Source organism: Lactuca virosa, chromosome 3 (assembly GCF_052849685.1).
Source record: "Lactuca virosa cultivar CGN04683 chromosome 3, Lactuca_virosa_CGN04683_v6, whole genome shotgun sequence".
Taxonomy (NCBI): Eukaryota; Viridiplantae; Streptophyta; class Magnoliopsida; order Asterales; family Asteraceae; genus Lactuca; species Lactuca virosa.
This window is the reverse complement of record NC_136428.1, coordinates 283,392,004-283,412,084: the sequence shown is the minus strand read 5'-3', so window position 1 is coordinate 283,412,084 and position 20,081 is coordinate 283,392,004. Positions and strand designations below refer to the sequence as shown.

Sequence of the window (20,081 nt, the reverse complement as noted above, 5' to 3'; positions counted from 1 at the left end):
ATAATAGATAAAAGGGCTAAAAGGCGAACGAACTGAAGGCCCTGCGATAGACATCATGCTTAGGATTCTCTTTCAGCTGCTTTTTATTAACTTAGGGCGTTAGCTGGCAATAGCCATCGGTGCGAGGTCAAAGGCAGGGATAGGCGAGGAAATAGGAAACTTCATCCTTTACAAAGACTTTAAAGTTTAGGGCAGTCCAAACTATGCTTTAAGACCATGTCAGAGGGACGGTGTTTCAAATGAGAGCCGGTAACTCAGATTCGATAGAAAGACACTGACTCTAAACTTCAATGAATCAACCGAAGGTTGCTGGTTATAGCCCTGCTGTGACTGTCTTACTTGCCATCTATCGAGGTCGGAATGGGATCGGGTGTTTTCACGTCTCACCGTAGTGCCCGGTTTGTCTTGATTTCTGATTGATGAACAAGAAGGAAAATGGAATTCTTGGATTTTCTGACTCGCCCCCGGCTACGTCTCCTTTGGACCCTTCGCCCGAAAGATGCTTAGAGCTAGTGAGGAAAGGGTGATTTTACCCTCAATGTCCACTTTATACAGATTCCAATATATCTCTTGTGCTTTTTTCATCACACCACCTAAAAGATGGATGTCCTGCTTCATATATTCCACCAATTCATCTCTCATACTAACCAGCTTCTCAGGAGTGACTTCGCTATAGTTGATAGAACCCTTCGTGCCTAGATCAGGACAGAGACTCTTAGCCAGCTCACTAAGTTTACTAGGAAGTAGATTATAGGAATCCCTGAAGCGGAATAACATCTTTTTACCCAAATAGACAGCTAACTCATAAAGCCTGTTATTCCTCATCAGAGGTTTGAGCTTGTATTTCGGGTGCTTACATGCGAGGTGCTTTAGCAAGAGAATACCATAGAATCTAGAAAAGTTATGGAAGTAAATAGTTTTTAATGACTTGTGTTTTTTAACAAGAGCAGAGATCCTTAATACCAAGTCAAAAAGCACCTTCTCACTCCTTTTTTCAAACTCCGTCGGATACAATATATAGAGTAGTCTTCGCTAAAGTAGGTCTCGATCAACATATCATTTATACTTTTACCAGGAAATACCATCAAGAGACCAGCTGCATAAGGCTTATGATAATTCTTCTCATCCAGTAGCGTCTCGAGATCGGATACAATGAAGGGTCTCTACTTAATGTTACATTCCTTTAACGCGGGGATAGATTTTGGGCGTCTACTTTGTCGGAGTTTCCTTGCTGTTAGAGCATCGCTCTCAGTTAATCCCTCTTCGGTCTTATTAGAGACCTCTAAAAGAACAGAACGAAGTAAGTTCTGTCTTTCTTCTTCAGATAGGGTTGGCCTCTCCAGCTTTTTATCCTGTTCCATATAGACTCTGATAGTGACTCGAACTGTTTCATCCCCCTCATAAATTTCTGAAGATTTTAAAAGGACTTTATAGAGCTGAGAATAGACCCATTTTTTAGGAAGCAAATTACCACCCTCCTCAGTCAAGGGGATAGCAGTACCTATTGAAAAAGTTATCTCCTCCCCGTAAGATCGCAGCGTGGTAAGTAAAATCCCAAATTTTGCGTAACCTCTGAGGGATGTGTAAGCAAACTGGTGTAAGAGATCCATTATACATAGAGCATGTAGATCCACATCATTAATAGAAGGTTTAGGCTCGCGGAAGCTATGACTAGCTATGATTAACCATCTATGCGGATCCTGCACCCATGTCCTTTCTATACTAGCAAAGACGCGATTCAAGAACTTGTCAATATATGCGCTGTATGTACAGTATGCCCTCGTGCGTATGCTCTTACCTGTGGAAAACATTCTTTCTATGCTCTTACTAGTTCGTATGCTGTTACCTATGGAAAACATGGTTTGTATGCTGTTACTTGTTAAATACATTGGCTTTTTCTTTTCTTTAATAGTACGTGCTATATAAGGGGAGCTCGGACTTTCTCTTCATCATAGAAAGGAAATCCTCATATTTATTTATATGCAAACGACAACCATCGTTATTATTTTCATACTCTCCGCATACAAGACAAGTATAGGCATCGTAAGAGTTCAAAATAATCTGGATCTTATCATCCCATATTTTCCTCTTAGAAGAAGAAAGGCGTATGTCTTCTGGGATATTTTCTTCCAAATAATACAGTAATGAATCTCTTGGGATTACATGATCCATAAGAGAATCTGAGATTTCTCTATCTAGATTATCATAAATATGTTTCATGACATTCAAATAAATGAACTCATTTATGATTCTTAGAGGACGCCCCAGACTAATAATAGCATTATTATAAATACCAGCAATTTTTTTGCTATGATACGTGGAACTTATAAAGTTGTCGTGAACAGTATAGATAGGTGCTTTATAATAAAGCATCTGTTCTACCACTTTCATAGCAATATGTGCATCCTTCTGATGGATGAAGTTGACGAAGGATGAGATCTCTGTCTTCCTGCGTTCTCGTGTATCAGTAGCTACTCTCAGAGTTACTTTACGTCTTTTCTTATGCAATTTATCATAAACCCAGATATGGATTGGTTCCATCTTCATATAGTCTTGGATTGTTAGAATGTTCTCTACCTCATACAGTACTGGGCGATCACTAGCTGAGGCAACCCAGCCTATACTACGGATCAAACGGATAAAACATTCCATGTTATGAAACCTATCTTTCCAGAACTCAAAGCACAGTTTTGCAATCTGAAAGCACTCCTTCGGTGTCAGGAATCTAGAGAGACTCTCCTTTATATCGTGAGCTGTGCTCATAACCGTCTTCCCATAGATTACAGGCATAAAGATCGATTTCACTATCTTTCTATCGAGTACCTCGATAAGGGTTTCGGAGAGATTTCTATCTTCTACTTTTTTCACTATATAAATTTGCAGTTCATGTAGGATAGATATATAAATATCTTCTATTTCACCTTTAGGAGATTGAATTAGATTCGTCTTCCTCGCCATCCATTAATCCAGCAAGAAATAAGACATGATTTGATACGCATTGGCTGAAGCATCTTGGGTAATAGGTATGCGCATAATAGATTCTAAATTACAATAATAGACAGGTAGAAAACTAGATAAGAACTGAAAGGGATGTTTAGCCTTAACAGCATGCTTGATAAAACACTTCGCACTATCCGAATCCGATAGTATGAAATCTCTTCGGGAGACACAATCCTCCAGCATTAGTGCGGTGGTTTTGTCCTTAAACCAACTCAATGCACCCTTGTCAGACTTGAAGGACTGAAATTGGAAGCATGTAGCAACTACTGCAACCCTGTAGTCTAACTCTTGTGATTCCACAAATTGGATCAGGCTTTTAGAAAAATCACGCTCGTGGAAGTGTAAGACTCCACAACGGTAGATTCTACCCCGGAAATCCAGAAAGGCTGGTAAATAAAATGAATAACCTTCGTACGCTAACGGCAAGTCAAATATCATTTTCTCATAACGAGCACGCTGAATATCTATTTGGAATGTTTGTAACAACTCATTGAACGTAAAGTTCTCTTTTATATACGCATCGCTCATGTATAATGAACGAAGTTTTCCTGATACTTCCAGTATACTTATATATCCCACAAACTCAGGCACGAGCAATCCAAAGTCTTCAAAGTGACTTGTGTGTGTTATTAAATATAAAAGCCATTCTTTATTTATTTGAAAAGCCTGACTTTGCAGACAGTTCATTATCTCGCAGAGCTTCTTGGGATTATTAAGCTCTATATATAAATTCCGCGGGTTACTTGAACTTAAAAGCCTGTAACGATAATACATTTCACTTGTAGGGCTACTTAGGTAACCACCTGTTAGATCTGACAGACTTACTGCTTTTTCTGTAGTACATTTCCAGTCTAAGGGTGGGAACACCATTGGCAAGCTAAGCTTTATTGGTAATAATGAGATATCAAATTTGCAATACACAAATAGTGTTTTTTGAAGATAATACGATTTATTTTTATTCAAAATACGAGTTGATCCGCTACTATCTTCAGCTAACGCTATCAGGCCCCTTAAATCCATTAACTCAACTAAAGCTGCTCCAATAGGGTACTTTTTCGATAACCCGGATTTCTTCTTACCTTGTTCATCAACACTTTCCTCCTTATCCTCAAATACGTTCATACTCACAGCACCCATTAATTTATGCTTTATGATTGTCTTAGCATGGCAATGAGTATGACCCTCCAATTGCTCCACCAAGGATGCAACACGGATCATGCTATTAGCATCTGCCGAGGAAAATAGCACACAAAGCACATGAACTATCAGTGCCTCTAGCGTATATTGACCAAATAAACCCACCAAGAACTGATCTGACTCTCTGCTAAGCCTCGAGCGAAGAAAATCCTTCGCACTCTCTTTTTCAGGATCGATCAGTATCTTTAGAATGTCACTTGTTGAACTAAAGATATTTTGTTCATCGAACTGCATTGTCATATTTTCTATTCTTAACTGAAGATCATACAATTCCTTTGGATCAGCCACCACACGGTTTCCTTCACCTCTATGTGCCTTTCTGAACATATCTAGTTCAAAGATGACACCCTCATTATACCGTTTGTTCGCGCTCTTTTCAGAACAATCTTTATTAAAGACTTGACCCCTAGCATAAGTATAAAACTCGTTCCAGAAATTATAGAATTTCTCACGTTTAACCAGACAATCATCCTTTTTCGGGAAGACATGACTATGAATCCATTGCATCATAATAAATTATTCATTTTTCAATTAGAAGAGTAATACTCGGGATTTTCTCTCTGCTTATGCCGCTAGCTTTTCCTTGAAGCCCCCGTAGGAATGACCAACTTTATCGATAGGCTTCCCTTATACTTAAGGACTTGAATAATCTCGATTCCGTAGGACAGATTATCGATAGACTTAAAAACTCTTATACTTAACGAAAAATCTCGATTCTGTAGGATAGATTTTCGATTTCGTAGGACATAAGAGTATATGAGGTGCCTTTACCCATAGAAATACTAGACTCAACCCAGACCATGAGAGGAACAAGGCACAGAGCCATGTTTATTCGGCCTTGGGACAGGTATTATGGGATTTTACCCGACGAGGGCTGCCTTTACCCTGATCCAGTATTTCTCCCCTAGAAAATGGTTTAGGATAACCTCCAGGGGACAGACAGCGGTATTACTCTAAAGACCCAGGGAGGGCTAGGGTGACTTTTTTCTTTACTCAAAAGCCTGTTCAAGCCTTCTTTAATGGTTAGACTCTAGCCTCTAATAAAGATCGAGATAAGGGCATTTCTTTGAGAAAGTATAGGAGAAGCTTGATGCTTCAGATCCAACCCCGACAACTCAAACTTGTTTTTTGGCTAGCAAGAAATAGGCACTTGTTCTTACCTATCTAAACTCTATTTTGGCTTGCTATAAGATTAGTACTGGTTCTTACCATCAATCTCTTTCCTATCTAGAATGGTGGGTACATCAATTCTTGTTGATCACATTCATGGGGGAGAAGCACTGAAGGCTCTAGTCCGGGGGTTTCTTCTTCTTCGATTCAAGCAAGTCGACCATAAGGTGAATCAATGACCTGACTGAAGCCATTCCTAGCCACCATTACTTTCGAAAGAGTCTGTCTTTACTTTACCAGCTTCTCTAAGATATCAATCACTAAACTAAACAAAGTAGCAAAAATCATAAGAGAAGAAAAGTTCACAGAAGGTTGAGAAGTAGTACGCCCGGTTCACCAGGTTCTACCATTGTAGGGCCAAATCATAGTCAAAAGAAGAGTTTGATCCTGGCTCAGAAGGAACGCTAGCTATATGATTAACACATGCAAGTCGAACGTTGTTTTCGGGGAGTTGGGCAGAAGGAAAAGAGGCTCCTAGCTAAAGGTAGCTTGTCTCGCCCAGGAGGTGAGAAGAGTTGAGAACAAAGTGGCGAACGGGTGCATAACGCGTGGGAATCTGCCGAACAGTTCGGGCCAAATCCTGAAGAAAGCTAAAAAGTGTTGTTTGATGAGCCTGCGTAGTATTAGGTAGTTGGTCAGGTAAAGGCTGACCAAGCCAATGATGCTTAGCTGGTCTTTTCGAACGAAGGTCTTCGAGAACTCATATTGGACCGGGAATCAAAAAGGGACAAAAGTAAAGTATAAGCGCATATGGCATGAAAAGGAAATCCAATTTCGGTAAGACTTGGTCTGAATCGTAGTTCAGATTCAAGTCGGATAAGTGGGGGCGGCCGCGGAAGAATTAAATTATTGTTCCAGTTAAGCGCCAGACGGGCGTGCATTCCATTTTTAGTTCCCATAAGTCTTCTTATTTTTTTTTATCTTCTTTGCCTCCAAATGGGGGCGCACTCATTCTTTTTTGATTTTTTCTCTAGGGTGGCCGGCTTCCTCGGAGTGAAGGCCGTTTCAGTACTGTTTTTAAAAATGGGCTGCCCCGCAGCTCTGGCCTTCGTGATTGACTGTGCTTGCCGAGCACTCGTCACTCCGAAGGAAAACGCCTCCCTCGGGCATTGGGTGCTTCCCGGGCCTTCTCACCAGCCTCACGTGGCAGAAGAGGTTCCCCACCAAGAGGGCCTGCGGGACCATCCTCTAGCAACCCGAAGCGCTCCGCCAGTGGATCTGGAGGTTAAGCAGCCGCTTATGGGCGACCAACAGCGGCACGAAGAGCTTGCAAATCGACTCAATCACCACTTCCTTGGCAAAAGTGAACAAATAGGTAGCCTAGCCTATGACGATTTGTTGGATAAACAGATCCTCATAGAGGAAAAGCTCGAAATAGCGCTACTTAACGAGGGTTTTAGTAGAGACCGGATTTTAGCGAATCGCTATGAAATTAGAGAACTTATATTTTATAAAGAGGGAGTTCCACTCAAGGAAGAAACGTTGGGGATGCACTTAGCCCAGATCCAAAGCGATCCTTTCTCAAACATCCCATATCGTAAAATCCAGCGATCTATAGGGAATTTGGATCTGTTTTTTTTTCTAAGTAGAGGAATTCTACGGTTGAAAGGGATGGTGAGTGCCCTGGGATTCACAAACAGATGTGGAGTCGTAACAAGGTAGCCGTATCGAGGGCGCGGCTGGATTGAATCCTTTCATTTCAGGGGGGGAGCTCATGCTTGGTGGGTATTACCTTTCCTGGAGCCTCTTCTCACTCACACATCATATGATTGTGTGGTGGGCGGCATTGCGGGCCGACCCGAATCGGCGTGGAACCATTGAAACTAGGCTATTCTCGGATATGCTGTTGTCATTGGGGATAGTACAGTTGCGAGAGAGTACGCACTGATCCTGCGCTGCTTACAAGTAAAGGTTTCCGAAAGGAAATCCCTACTTTCAGCACGCGGGGATCTTAATAGGATTGACAGGGGAAGGGTTATGGCTAAGGTTTCAGAATCCTCGCCATCTTTATTTATGCCTTACGCGCAGCATAAGTAGAGGTCACAAGATGATCTAAAGTCCAGATAAACCAAACCAGGAAACGCAAGCAATGGGGGAAATAACGACCTCTGGGGGCACGGAGTCGAGTGAGGCCAAATCTGAGAAAGCTGGAAAGCGCAGCAACCAGAGAACCATAAGTTGGAGTGCTGCAGCTCACAGAAAGAGACGTGGGAAGGGGCTTTCGGCCTGTGGACCCAGGCACCGATGCGTAGGCGGAATCCGGCTAGGGTGGAGACGACGAAAAGAGGGAAGGCTTAAATAAATAATTCGGTCTGGTATAGTAAGCCATTCTGACTTCCTTAAATAAAGAATAGTCAACATCGCGGAAGTAATGAACAGCGTGAAACCGCCCCCAGCACGAAGAGTGAGATCTTGCCTATGCAGTAGGATTCAAAGGAAAGTTATCCGAACAGTGAGACCCGGGAAGACTACTACTTCTGTATTAAAAAAAAAGAGGCGTTTGAAGCATATTTTCAAGCAGGGATTGATAGGTAGAGGGCTCAAAGCGGGACAGAAGGGCTTACAGGGCCCTGGGCTAAAAAAAGTCAACAAATGCTTTAAGCCAATCCCTTGCTGCTAACTAATGGCAGCCCCTTTATTGCTCCTTCCTAGGAACTCAGTAACGCGGCCAGTAAGTTAGCAGGTATTGAGGCAGGCAGATCTTTTTTTAAGTCGGTAAGGCAAGGAAGGCAGGTTTCAGAGCTCGGCGGACGAAGACTTCCAACGCATATAGGTGACTAACCGCCTGTTCTCTCGGAAAGTAGAATCGCAGATTGAGCCTGCTCCAGCCCCAGCTTCTATTCAACTGCGTCTTTGATGGCGCGGTTGTGTTGCTGCTGCGTAGTAGAAGGGTTGGGTTCTCTGGGGTTCAACAATGCGTCGGGCTGCTCGAAGGACTCCACGAAGAAAAAGCTGCGTAAATGATTAGCCCGATGAAATTGCTCTGTGAAAAAGGGGCCAGGGTTCCATGGGGTTCAACAATGCTATAGAAAGAAGGGAGAAGAGTAGGGTAAAGGTTCAGGGCGGTTACGATATTTGTGGCGGGAATGCGTGAGGGTCTGCAAGACAACGGGCACAAGGAGGCGACTGCCAATACTTCCGACTCTTATTCATAGAGATGACGAGTCTTATTTTCCTACTACTATAGGGAGGATATTTGGTTGCGCGAGACGATTCATTGCGCAAAGGGATTCTATCCTTCTTTTTTTCCGTGAAGACTTCGTTCCGGAGGACGGGCTATATTCCCTTTAATATTAGTCTAGCCCAGTCTAGGCCAACCATATGGCGATGCGGTAGACCTCCCAGAGATAGATACTTGATCTTAGAGGATTCACACGTTCAATGGTGGAAACTTAAGGAACCGGCTAAGAGTGACTAAACGGAAAAACCCTATTCATTCCATAGCCTCATCCGGTCGAGGCATTAAACAATCCATCCCAATCCTCTTTCCTTTGGTCTACTCTAATGATGTGCCCGTTCGTTGGTGGAATATCTCTTTATACCGACGATTTATATGGGGATTGCCAACGATAAGGAGATTTACCCTATGATGAGCTCAAAAGTGAATGAAGACAAGGGCGAGCACTGGTGCTACTGGCATGGGCCTCTACCCCTGTGTAGTCTCTGCCCGCCAATAAACCATTTGAATACCAGGAAAGATCAGATGCGTGGAATCGCAATTGGTTAAGGATCACTGAATTACCGCTCCGTGGGCTATTACTATTGGGATAACTGAATACTTGTATGCCTCTATCAATGTAGTAACCATCTTTCTATAATCTGAATGTGAAAGCGGAGTAGCTCGCCGAATCCAAAGTGTCTATCTCCGCCGCCAGACTGAACTATCTGATGGGAAGCCTAACGACTGGTTACGGTAGCGTAGCTAGGGCTATGAAAAGCAAGGCAGTCCCTAGACTGTGAGAAAGCCTTAACACCTAACCTTTTCCTTGAAGACCCTGTATTTTCGGACCAAGCAATCAAGCAACTTGTCTTGATTCTCCTAGTATCAAGTAGTAAGGGATCAAAACAAGGGAGGAAGAAGTAAAATGCCAGTCTCTTTGATAGGAGTAAGCTCGGAATTGAGGCCAAAAACCCTTTTTATAAAAACTATTTAGATTAGGAAAGGAAATAGTTTCTCCCAACGGTCTTAGAAGCGCTCTCCTTTGTTAACGAGAATGCCCTGTGCAGATGAGGAATTGCACAATGTGCTATCGAATCCGCTGTTACTGCCCGAGAAGGAACTGTTTGAAGGACAACTAATGCAAGCTGCTCGGGAGGTTTGGATTCATAGATGGGAAGAATCTGCTCTTCTGTTATCTTTGCGGGCCCGGAGGGAGCTGCTAAAGGAACTGCCATAGTTTATTTACGAGTAAAGGATCTAATAGTAGCAGGAATATGTCCAGAATCTGATGCTAGTTTATAAGTCCCTGCTTTGGCTGCCCCTTTCTGAATCTAAGAAGAGGTTGGTTGCATGTCTTAAGCCTGATTATGGATTAGATTAGGTTATGACTCTATAAGGGCTTACGACGAATAGGCTCTTAGATGGGGCATTACCGGAAAACTAACTATCAATTGAATAAGAAAAAGGGGAGACCCTATCTTTCTTCAGAGCAATCCCACTTTAAATCGACAGAGATAGATGGAAGAGGCCTATGTCTATTTTGACTTTTGACTGGCAGTGGAGAAATCGGAAAGTGCTCACCGGCGACAGATTGACACGTATGGGAATGGACTTTTCAGGTGCCCAATGTGCATGCAAGCGGGCAGAGGAAAGACACACGCATTTGTGTTTTTTAATGTCCAATTTCGTCCATGGAATTTCGGATCTAATAGCATGGATTGAAAGAGATTGGGTTCAAACGGGTAGGACACCAAAACTCAATTGGTTACTGAAAGAAAAACAAAAAATGATCACAGTTCAAATCTGGTGGTCTCGGAACTATGCGATATTTTAAGACAAACCAATCCATAGAGGGAGTCCGTACTAGTGCATTGATACAGCAGACCAAAATCCCTAAAATTTCGTGGAAGCGGTTCTGGAACAATTCAACCTGCAGCATAGAGTGAGTCGACAACCCAGAATGACAGAACCCATATAGAAATAACTGTGCACAGTTACATTACGACGGTGCGAGCCGAGGAAACCCCGGGCGGGTCCTTCACTCGACTAACCAGCGATCCTTCTTCCTCGCCGTCTCCTTCGCCCTTTCCGTTTGGTTTGCAGCTCCGTCACCCGTGTTTCCCTGGAGCAGCGCTTCTTTCCGGTGCTCCGATGCTCTCTGCCTTGGTAGGGTTCCTCTTTAAGAAAAAATCGCATTAATGATCTGTCTTGCCTTATTTCCAGCTGTTGAATGGAGTAATCTGGGAAGGGATCTTTTGCCAATTCCAGTTAGTGGAGCGAAGCCTTCCAATATGGGGCATACGAGTCAGGGGGAGCTAATGCTTGTTGGGTATTACCATGGAAAGTAAGGATGTTTAATTTGGTGATCGTGATAGGGATGAAGATCTCGATTATTCAGATTATGATCTCGATCTAGTCGACTCTGTTTATTCAGAAGATCTGGCCGGTTGAACGCTTTCTAGCAGCACCAAAATCTTGGGTAGTGGGATGGGGGTGAAACCTGTTCTGGCTCTTGGTTTATGAAATCCCGATTTGAAGACTAGGGACCCTTCTTCTCTTCTTCTTGTGAGCTAGTAGCAGTTTTATCAGTTTAGATAGTTAGGGAGTCTTCCATTGAAATGAAAGTTTAAAAAGGCAAGCTGGGGAAGACAAGTTAGCGCTCTCCTCTTCTGGCTAGTTAGTTTGAAAGCAGCAGTCCTTTACTTAGGCAAGCTAGGCAGTTAAGTTATATGAGTAATTGAGTAATAAAGGAAGAATTACACTCGAACAAATGTGAGAGGTTATGTAATAGGGTAGGCAGGAATTGTCATTTGAGTGCTTTACGAAGGGTCTTTTTAATTCCTTCAACAACTCAAGCAACGCTCATAGAGTCTTGTTGAGCAGCTGAATAGCCTTCTCCTATCTTAATTGAATAGTTTCCCCTTCGTAACATCTTTACTCAAAAGAAAAGAGCTCCCACCGCCGATTGTAGATTGAAGTGAGTACCTCCTCTTGTCGACTCTGAACGAATGCTAGCATGGTGCGGGGCAGTCGGATTCTATTCCCTCTCAGAGGCCATAAAATTAGAGTCCTCGGGGAAGCCTTCTCTATTCACTTCTTACCCAAAAAGAGGGAATCGAAGCACTATAGCTCCGCTCAAACGTCCCTTTATTCGGGGTTCACATGTGCTTTTCAATACTGTACGGGTGACTTAACACCAACCAAGTTCAAGTTTTTCAACCCTTAGCACTAATATGTACTAAGGCTAAGGAGAAAGAAAGTGATTTGTTGCATCTTTTCTTATCTTGAAAAAGTCTTAAAAAGAAGAGATTTCTCTGTTATGTTAAATAATAGAGTTTGCTTCTTTATTCTTAGTTTACTCTTAGTAGATTCATTGAATAACTTCTAGTCTTTTTCTATTCTATTTTTATATAAAAGAGTTCCAAGTACCATAGCATTGCTAGTTCAGACTAAGATTATAAAACCTTCAATATAGTTGAATCGTTAGATGAATGTTCCCGGTATTGACAATCTTTCATAGGAAGAGCTGTCATCTCTATCTTCCATCATCCATTCCCTGTAATCAGTCCTAGGATCCAAGGCACTAATGCTAAGGCTCAGATTCATACCCAGAAGAAACTAGACTGCTATTAAGCGGTTAAGGTAGAAGATCTCAAATCATTAGCTTCGGTGAACAAGATCAAATAGCTCCTCTTTCAGGTTATAAACTAGAACTTGCACGAGGTATCAAATGTATCAACACTTGATTTCACCAACAAATATGTATAGTTGTAGATTCCGCGAATCTTTTATGTTCTACCCAATAGGCCCCGCTTGCCCAAGCCCAAAGGCCAGTTTGAAGAAGGTCCGTGAAAAGTAAACGAAACTGTCGTGTTCTAAGGGCCGGGACAGGCTAGGCAATTAACCCCAGAGAACCAAGGAATGGAAGCAGAAGAAGCATTATAAGCTGACGGCTTTACTCATCCTTGGTTGCTGCCTCGTCGCCGAAGCGAGTAGAGAGAACATAAGAGTATATCACACTCACTTCATCTAAATCAGTTTTTTAACAAAAAAATCTAAAATAAAGAAAGATTCCTTGCTGTCTATCTGTCCCGCCATAGGTTTTTCTAAGGCTCAAAGTCCAGAGTTCTTTGACGCTCATGGACGGTCTGTGAAGGGTCTGGGAGGTTACCAATACCGAGTCCCTTCCTGCCCGAGGCTGTTCCATACCCCGGAAAAATGAGTGGTACAAATTCCTTCCAATAGGAGAGGTTCTTAGTTCTCAACCACCACCGGTAGTAAATTCCTAGAGATAGAACCAGATCGTACAACTTTCACATTCAAGCAAAAGGAATGAGATTAACATCCCTACTTCTTTGGTTTAAAGTCTCTACTCGGGAAGTCAGGCGAAGGAAAAAGACCCTTTGGCTTGAGGTGGTGAGTAGAAAGGGGTCGATTATCTATCTATGATGCATCAAATCGACTGAGATCAAGAAATCCTAAGTAACGAGATCTATTATTCACACGAATCAACGAACGACTCGTCAGATTCGAACTGACATAGGTTTTTGACCTATCTTCTACCAAAAAGGAGCCGCTTTGGTGAAGCGGTTCGGGCGGGGGGGCCTGACATCCGCGGGTTCCATGTCAAGAGAGAAGGACGGGACGGGAGAGGCATTTTCGGGGACTAGCAGCTGTTCTAGATGTGGACACCTTTTAGGATTGTTTACATGTTTTGTGTGAGTGTCACTTTGCAAAATTGATCTGGAACATCTTTATTCCCACTGAGCATCAAAGTGCCTTCTACTCCTTGGCATTCACGGATTGGTTATGCAGCAATGCTTCTTGTAAAGATCTTAAGTTTGGTTTTGATTGCCAGTGGCGTACGACCTTATGTGCGATAGCATGGAATATTTGGGTTTGGAGGTGTCGAGCTGTTTTTGATGGAGACTTTATTCTCCCTCATGATCCTAACCGGAGGATTGCTAACAATGTTTAAATTGTTGTCTCTACTTTCTATTCGAAGAAAACGGAGCCAAGTATGCAGGTAACCAAGTTTCTTGCTTGGGAATTTCCTTCCGTTCAAATAAAAAAAATAGGGATGGGGCTTCTAAGAGGAACAAAGACTTGCATGGTGCTGCCACGGGACATTCGTCGGGGTGCTGGTGGCCTTCCCCGAGACTGTTCAGGAACATCTTGATGTGGGTATACCTGAAAAATTCCTCAACCTTCGCCCAGAAATGAAAGAACTTAAAGGGTATATTGACCTTTCTAAACTAAATGCTAGATCTAACAATACAAGGGCAATGATCAGAAATGCCTCTAGGCAAAAATGCCGCTTCAGTAATAGCCTATCTTTTCTCTAGCCTGGAGCCGGCACTCCTAAACCTAAAGCAGTTAGCAAGCAGTTAACCATCTTTCTCAATATCCTCTACGCCTACTTCTCTTCCGAATCCAAGACTTGTTTCAAACTTTAAAGCAGTCAATCAAGCATCACTTACCGCTATTCCATATATAGCATAGAGCTCTTACACAGCGCCTAATAGGCTAGCTGAACTATAAAGGCTGGATTTCCCCGATGGAGAGGCAACCAAAAGGCTGTGCTCAGTCTTTTCAGAATCGGATTGGACTGGAGAAAAGAAAGCAATTCATGCAGAATCGGACTGGAGAATGCGATTCATGCAGAATCGGATTGGACTGGAGAATGCCATTAATTGCTATACGAAGTGGAATAGCCAGATGCGAACTTGTGTTACCAGCACAGGATGCAAATAGGTTGCCCAAACGAGGTCTTTCATCCACTAGTACGAGGAAGGTTAAGGAGCTAGGTGCTTTAAGGCTAGCGGAAGGATGTTCTTCCTAAGAGTGGTACTCAGAAGAAGAAAAGGTTGTTGTTCCTGCAGCACTCATTGATACTGAAAAGTGGTCGTGAAAGGAGACTTCTTTTGCTTTGAATGCTTACCCAAGCTCTTGGACAGACTCGGCTGTGAACAAATCCTCTCTTAGAGAATCAACCATTCACTCATGCTTTGGACGAGAGAAAGTCTGATTACTCTTCCGCTTGAACGGTGATATCTATAATAAAGAATACCTGTCCCAAGGTAAACAGGAGTTCCCGGCTCAAGCTAAATGATACCGGCGCAAGGTAAGTAAATTCTTTAGTTTAGGGAAGGATCCCAAGTGCCATCGATTTAGCTCTTGGAAGAAGGGAAATTCAATTTTGAAGAGTGGGCATAAATAAGAGATCTTCTCTCTTTCCCGTGCTTTAGGAAGCGAGTGACTCCCGGTCTTATTTAAAGAGATTGAAATGAGCCAGTAGCTCTGGGAAAGAAGGAAGAGAAAGGGAAGGAATCACTATAGTTACTCAAAAAAAAGGTTCGAATCGAATCCGCTCAAGCTGTGAACAAAGAAGAAGCTCTTGCCACTGTCGGTCTAAGAGCAGTTGGAGGAAGGGGAGATGGGATGAGTGAGGGTTCAATTCTTTTCCGGAAAGAAAGGTAAGGTGCGGAGCGGCAATCAAGATGGCAAGGAAAGTAATTGATAGAAAGATTGCTACTAACGCTTCGCTAATGAGAGTTGGGAGTTGGCTTACGTTCCTCTGTTAAATAGCTCCGATTCTATCCGAATAAGGGAGAAATAGAAAGAACTGGGTAAGGCTGAACTCTTCTTTTTTGGTAGTTGTAATGCTAAAGTATATTTTTCCTCGGTAAGCATTATCCGTGAAATGACTCATTTCCATTACTGTTTTCACTCCAAAAGAAAGAGAAAGACTCGGGGAAGGGCGGACTGGCGGGAAGGGTGGTACTAAATTGAATTGAGTCACGATATCCTTCGAAAGTACCTTTTGATAACCTTTTCTCATGCAGAACAGAGAAAGGTTAGTCAGACTGAGGGCGGAAAAAGAAGACGTTTTACTTTTTTTTTGTTTCATATGCTCTTGCGATGCGTACCTGATACAGAGAAATCTTTGCCGCAGCACGAAGCGTAGTTCATCCAAAGACTACAATTCCATACGTGACAGACAGAATTCAGGAAAGCTTTAAAGGTAACAAGGTAGTTATGAAGTCAACAGAGATGCGCGGGTTCCATTCTCTCTGTCCGGAGGGCTTTCGCTTTATATAGAAGCCCCTCAGCACCCGTACAATCAAAAAAATGGAAATTGAATTCAGTGATTGAGATAGCGACAAGTTAAAGCTGAGAGGACGCACCCATTCTCGAAATCCACTTTAATTAAAGCCTTTTCGAAAGCGCGAAAGTTCGCATTTTATCTTTTCTTCAAGCTTTCTCTTGTATTTTCATAGACTAAGTTTAGTAATCACTCTCTAGTAAAGGCACTCGATTAGCTGGAAAAAGCGCTCTTCTTTCCATTTTATGTGATTTGAAGATAGATATAGATAGAACTCGATCGAACTAAATGCTTTTCGTCTTATCGTATATAAGAGAAAGGTTGCTTTTAGGAGTGACCTTTCTCGATTTCAACAAAACAAGCCGATGGTGATCTCACTTTCGAAAGAGAATAGAAAGCGTACTGACTCTGACTGCTATCTACGATGCGATCAGGGGGGAATAGCGCAAGGGCTTAAGTCATCGATTCAAATCCTATCTTTTTTTCGGTATGCCGCTCCGCGAGCAAGGAGCGAATGACAAAGATATATAATAAAATCATGGCTTCCTTTTTGGTTTCATTTTAAGTCCTTCTTATTTTTACTATTTTAGCAACTTTGCTAGAAGTAAAGCTTCTCAAGTGGTGTTTTCAATTCTTTTATTATTTAGTGTTCGATTTAGACTTAAACATCCACGATGATCTCCTGTTATTACTTGTCTTGGTTTTGGTTTTCGTCTCACGGATCTTGGTTCGCGCTTTATGGCATTTCCACTATAATAAGTGTAGGAATTCATGGGTACCTGGGATCACTTGGACCATTTCCACTCTGTGTTGTCTTCTTGACCTTTGCTCTGAGTGGTTGGTCGAACACGCAGAATGTGCAGGAGAGGAGAGTTCCTCAAATGCCCAACTCGATTTGGACTTAACTCTGCGTCCGCCGGGACCAACAGCGGAGGAAATAGAAAGGGAGCTTTCCTCTTTTCTTTCTTCCTTTGGAAATAGGGGAGTGGCCTCAAGTGTACTCCAAAATACTAAGATTAAGCTACAATTGGATGTCGCGTCCCCCGCGAAGCTTTTGAAGATCCGGGAACTTCTGCGGGATCTCCAAAGCAGACCGGTTCCTGCTTTCCAAGCGAGAGATGCTTTATTGAAAGCTCTCGCCCGACGGGAGAGGGACCAGACGCGTGATCCATGAGGTTGGCCGCCCAGCGTCGGCTCTACGAACTAACAAGGGGTCGGTCGTGAGAGAGAGAAGGGGTGGTCCGGCGGGTAGGGGGGGCTCGTCAGGGGGAGCAAATCGATAAGTCCTTCGAAAGATCGGGCTTCCCGGAGAATTTGGTGTCTTTCTATTTGGAAACAAAGGACCATAAGTCTAATTAGACACTTCGTATTTATTGTTCCACTAGCTAGGATAAAATTATAAGATGTCCCTTGCATTATTACAACCTTCTTTTTTGATGTCAAAGACCAGAAGCTACGCGAAAATTTTCATTGGATCTCGGTTGTTCTTAACAGCGATGGCTATTCATTTAAGTCTTCGGGTAGCACCACTAGACCTTCAACAAGGTGGAAATTCTCGTATTCCTTATGTACACGCTCCTGCGGCTCGGATGAGTATTCTTGTTTATATCGCTACCGGTATAAACACGTTCTTGTTCCTATTAACAAAACATCCCCTCTTTCTTCGCTCTTTCGGAACCGGTACAGAAATGGGTGCTTTTTCTACGTTGTTTACCTTAGTTACTGGGGGGTTTCGAGGAAGACCTATGTGGGGCACCTTTTGGGTGTAGGATGCTCGTTTAACCTCTGTATTAATCTCGTTCCTTATTTACATGGGTGCACTGCGTTTTCAAAAGCTTCCTATCGAACCGGCTCCTATTTCAATCCGTGCAGGACCGATCGATATACCAATAATCAAGTCTTCAGTCAACTGGTGGAATACATCGCATCAACCTGGGAGCATTAGCCGATATGGTATATCAATACATGTTCCTATGCCCATTCCAATCTTGTCTAACTTTGCTAACTCCCCCTTCTCAACCCGTATCTTGTTCGTTCTGGAAACACGTCTTCTTATTCCATCTTTTCTCGAATCTCCTTTAACGGAAGAAATAGAAGCTCAAGAAGGAATACCAAAACCTAGTTCACTCGCTGAGTCTTTTTGCATCCATGGCTGAATGGTTAAAGTGCCCAACCGGGCAAATTCGTAGGTTCGATTCCTGTTGGATGCACTTTTTACGTTCAGTTCAATCGCTGCTCACGGAATTGATACATATAGCTCGCCCTTATAGCTTATGGGGCACTTCACTTGCTCAACACTCGTTCAAAACATCCACTCTTTCTTCACTCGCTAGGGAAAGATAAAGGATAGATGACTTAAAATCCTGCTTAGAGATCGCAAAACTATAGTCAGAATAGGAGTTCCAATCCGTCAAGGCCTCGTTTTACCCGCCCTTGGGACTGGAACTGATTGGTTGCTTGTTGTGACAGCCAAGGTCTGAACATGGTCCCACTTCCCTCATCGGGTTCCTCTCTGTTTATCATGGGGTTGTTGGGATAAAGGTGGGTTTGAGACGCGCGGGTACTCTTGATGCGAAAGGATATGGATCTAGAAGCCGAGATCAAAGCGTTAGTTCAAGATAAGAGCCCTTACGAACCAAGGCTTCTAAAGTTGTCGGAGGGTCCATCATCAAGAATGGCCTAAGATGGTCAGAAGCATTCCTAACAATGCTAGCCACAGCGGAATACTCCGGCAAAACGGGTCGCCATTTCGCGAAATCGAACGCCCTAAGAGGAAGATTTCATTTTCTTTCTGTTTCGTGGAACGAAGTTGATCCATGGTCATCGGGATGTCTATGTTGAAAGAGAACCTAACCTGAAGAGTCATTGGTTTTCCAGGTCGGAAAATGAAGTAAACAACTCAGGTGGACAAGAGGCGAACCACTCAGCTGATGAGTCAGCTATACTTTTTTAAAAATAGCCTAATGAGGAGACGATCATAACCTCTGAGCTCAAAGATGGAAAGCAAATTCCTTTTTTCAGGTTTTTCATAGCTTCCCAAGCGCCCGGCTTTCTTTTTGGGTTTCGAGAGGCAGAGTAGCTTCAGCATTAGGGTATGGGATAGAGTTCGAGTGAGGCATCAAGCATAGATTGCGGAACTTTCGAGATGCTTCCTTGCGAAAGCCAACGGAGTCTGTACTGTAACTCAACCTTCTCATCCATGGAAGGATTCCATATTCGATGATAAATGTCAATCGAGGGCACCCTCATTTCCAGAGAGAGAATCAGGCTGCACAGAAGGGGGAAAGCCCTCCTACTGAGCAAGATCATTAATTAATATTAATAAGGAAGCACTTAACTTAGGGCAGCCAGTCTCACTTCACACAGCACAGTGCCTTGCTATTTGCATTCATCCTTGTAACTTACCGAAGCGAGGATCTCATGCTATCATTGAACGGCTACCGAACCGCCATACTCAGGTAACCGGTCTAGGTTCCAAGTACATCAACACCCCATAGCTACTTAGGGCCGCAACGCAATAAGGCTTTTCGCTCTAGTTGGGCAATGCAAGGAGGCCTCTTTCGCCATTCTTTCTAAATGAGAAACTTTTATTAGTTCAGTTCGGTATAACATCGATGAGAGGATAATTTTTTAACAGAAGCATATGATTGCCCCTCAATCGCCAGGTGGCTCGCTCCAGGTGCATGAGTAGCTTTGCTGGCTCTTATAGCGGCCTCTTTCAGTGGTTCTTGCTTGCTCTTTAAAGCTGATCTGGTGCTGTCTCGTTCCTTCAGTTTGTTCTGATTCCGATGAAGGATACTATATTCCGCCTACACAACTACCTTGCTTGGTGGTTCAAAATGGAAGTCTAGGTATCTGCTTAAGTGGTCTGCTCGTACCGTTCCAAAAAGAGCTGCACTGACAGGCGTATTTTAAAATGTGTTTCTGGGCTCACATATCTAAATTTCAGCGAGATAGGGTGCGGATAGGTGGAATGGAAATTCCATTCCAATCCCTTTAATGGATCCCCGAAGGAGATGGGTGCAAATGGAATTTCAATCAAAGGCGCTATGACCACTGAGCATGCCAACAAGGCAAACTCATAAAATCGTCTCCTGTTCGAGGTCACTAAAAGGGAGATACTCGCAGCCGAGCTCTCGTCCCACTCCCGCTGCCAACTTCGTGATAGAACGACCATGCGAAGGGATACGGATAGGCTGCCCTCCCACACTTAAGGCATTGTGTTACACCTTAAATGTCTGGATTTAGCGTTATTGTCAAGCATCTCATTCACTACTAAAAGAAAGGTATGGATATTCTGCTCGAAAGCTTGACGAAGAAGCGTAAGCAAAAAGCATATTTTAGGAAAGAGGTCCAGGTAGCTCAGCTGGTTACAGCTAATGAATGAAAAAACGTGTGTGCCGATTTAGATTTCCCGTCTTAAGCCCCACCTCGATAGCTCAGCGGTAG

At 43.1% G+C, this 20,081-nt stretch overlaps 1 protein-coding gene across 1 annotated transcript; it reads right to left on the bottom strand.

The window, feature by feature from the left end:
* Positions 1-2,961: 2,961 nt before the first annotated feature.
* On the bottom strand, positions 2,962-4,704 carry LOC145164633 (putative DNA-directed RNA polymerase). Its single transcript, XM_079083342.1, has one exon. It carries the CDS (start codon positions 4,702-4,704, stop codon positions 2,962-2,964), a length of 1,743 nt encoding a protein of 580 aa, XP_078939468.1.
* Positions 4,705-20,081: the final 15,377 nt, after the last annotated feature.

What these genes read in the sequence shown, in the direction of transcription:
- LOC145164633 (XM_079083342.1), bottom strand. Translation starts at nt 4,704, where the DNA reads ATGCAATGGATTCATAGTCATGTCTTCCCGAAAAAGGATGATTGTCTG.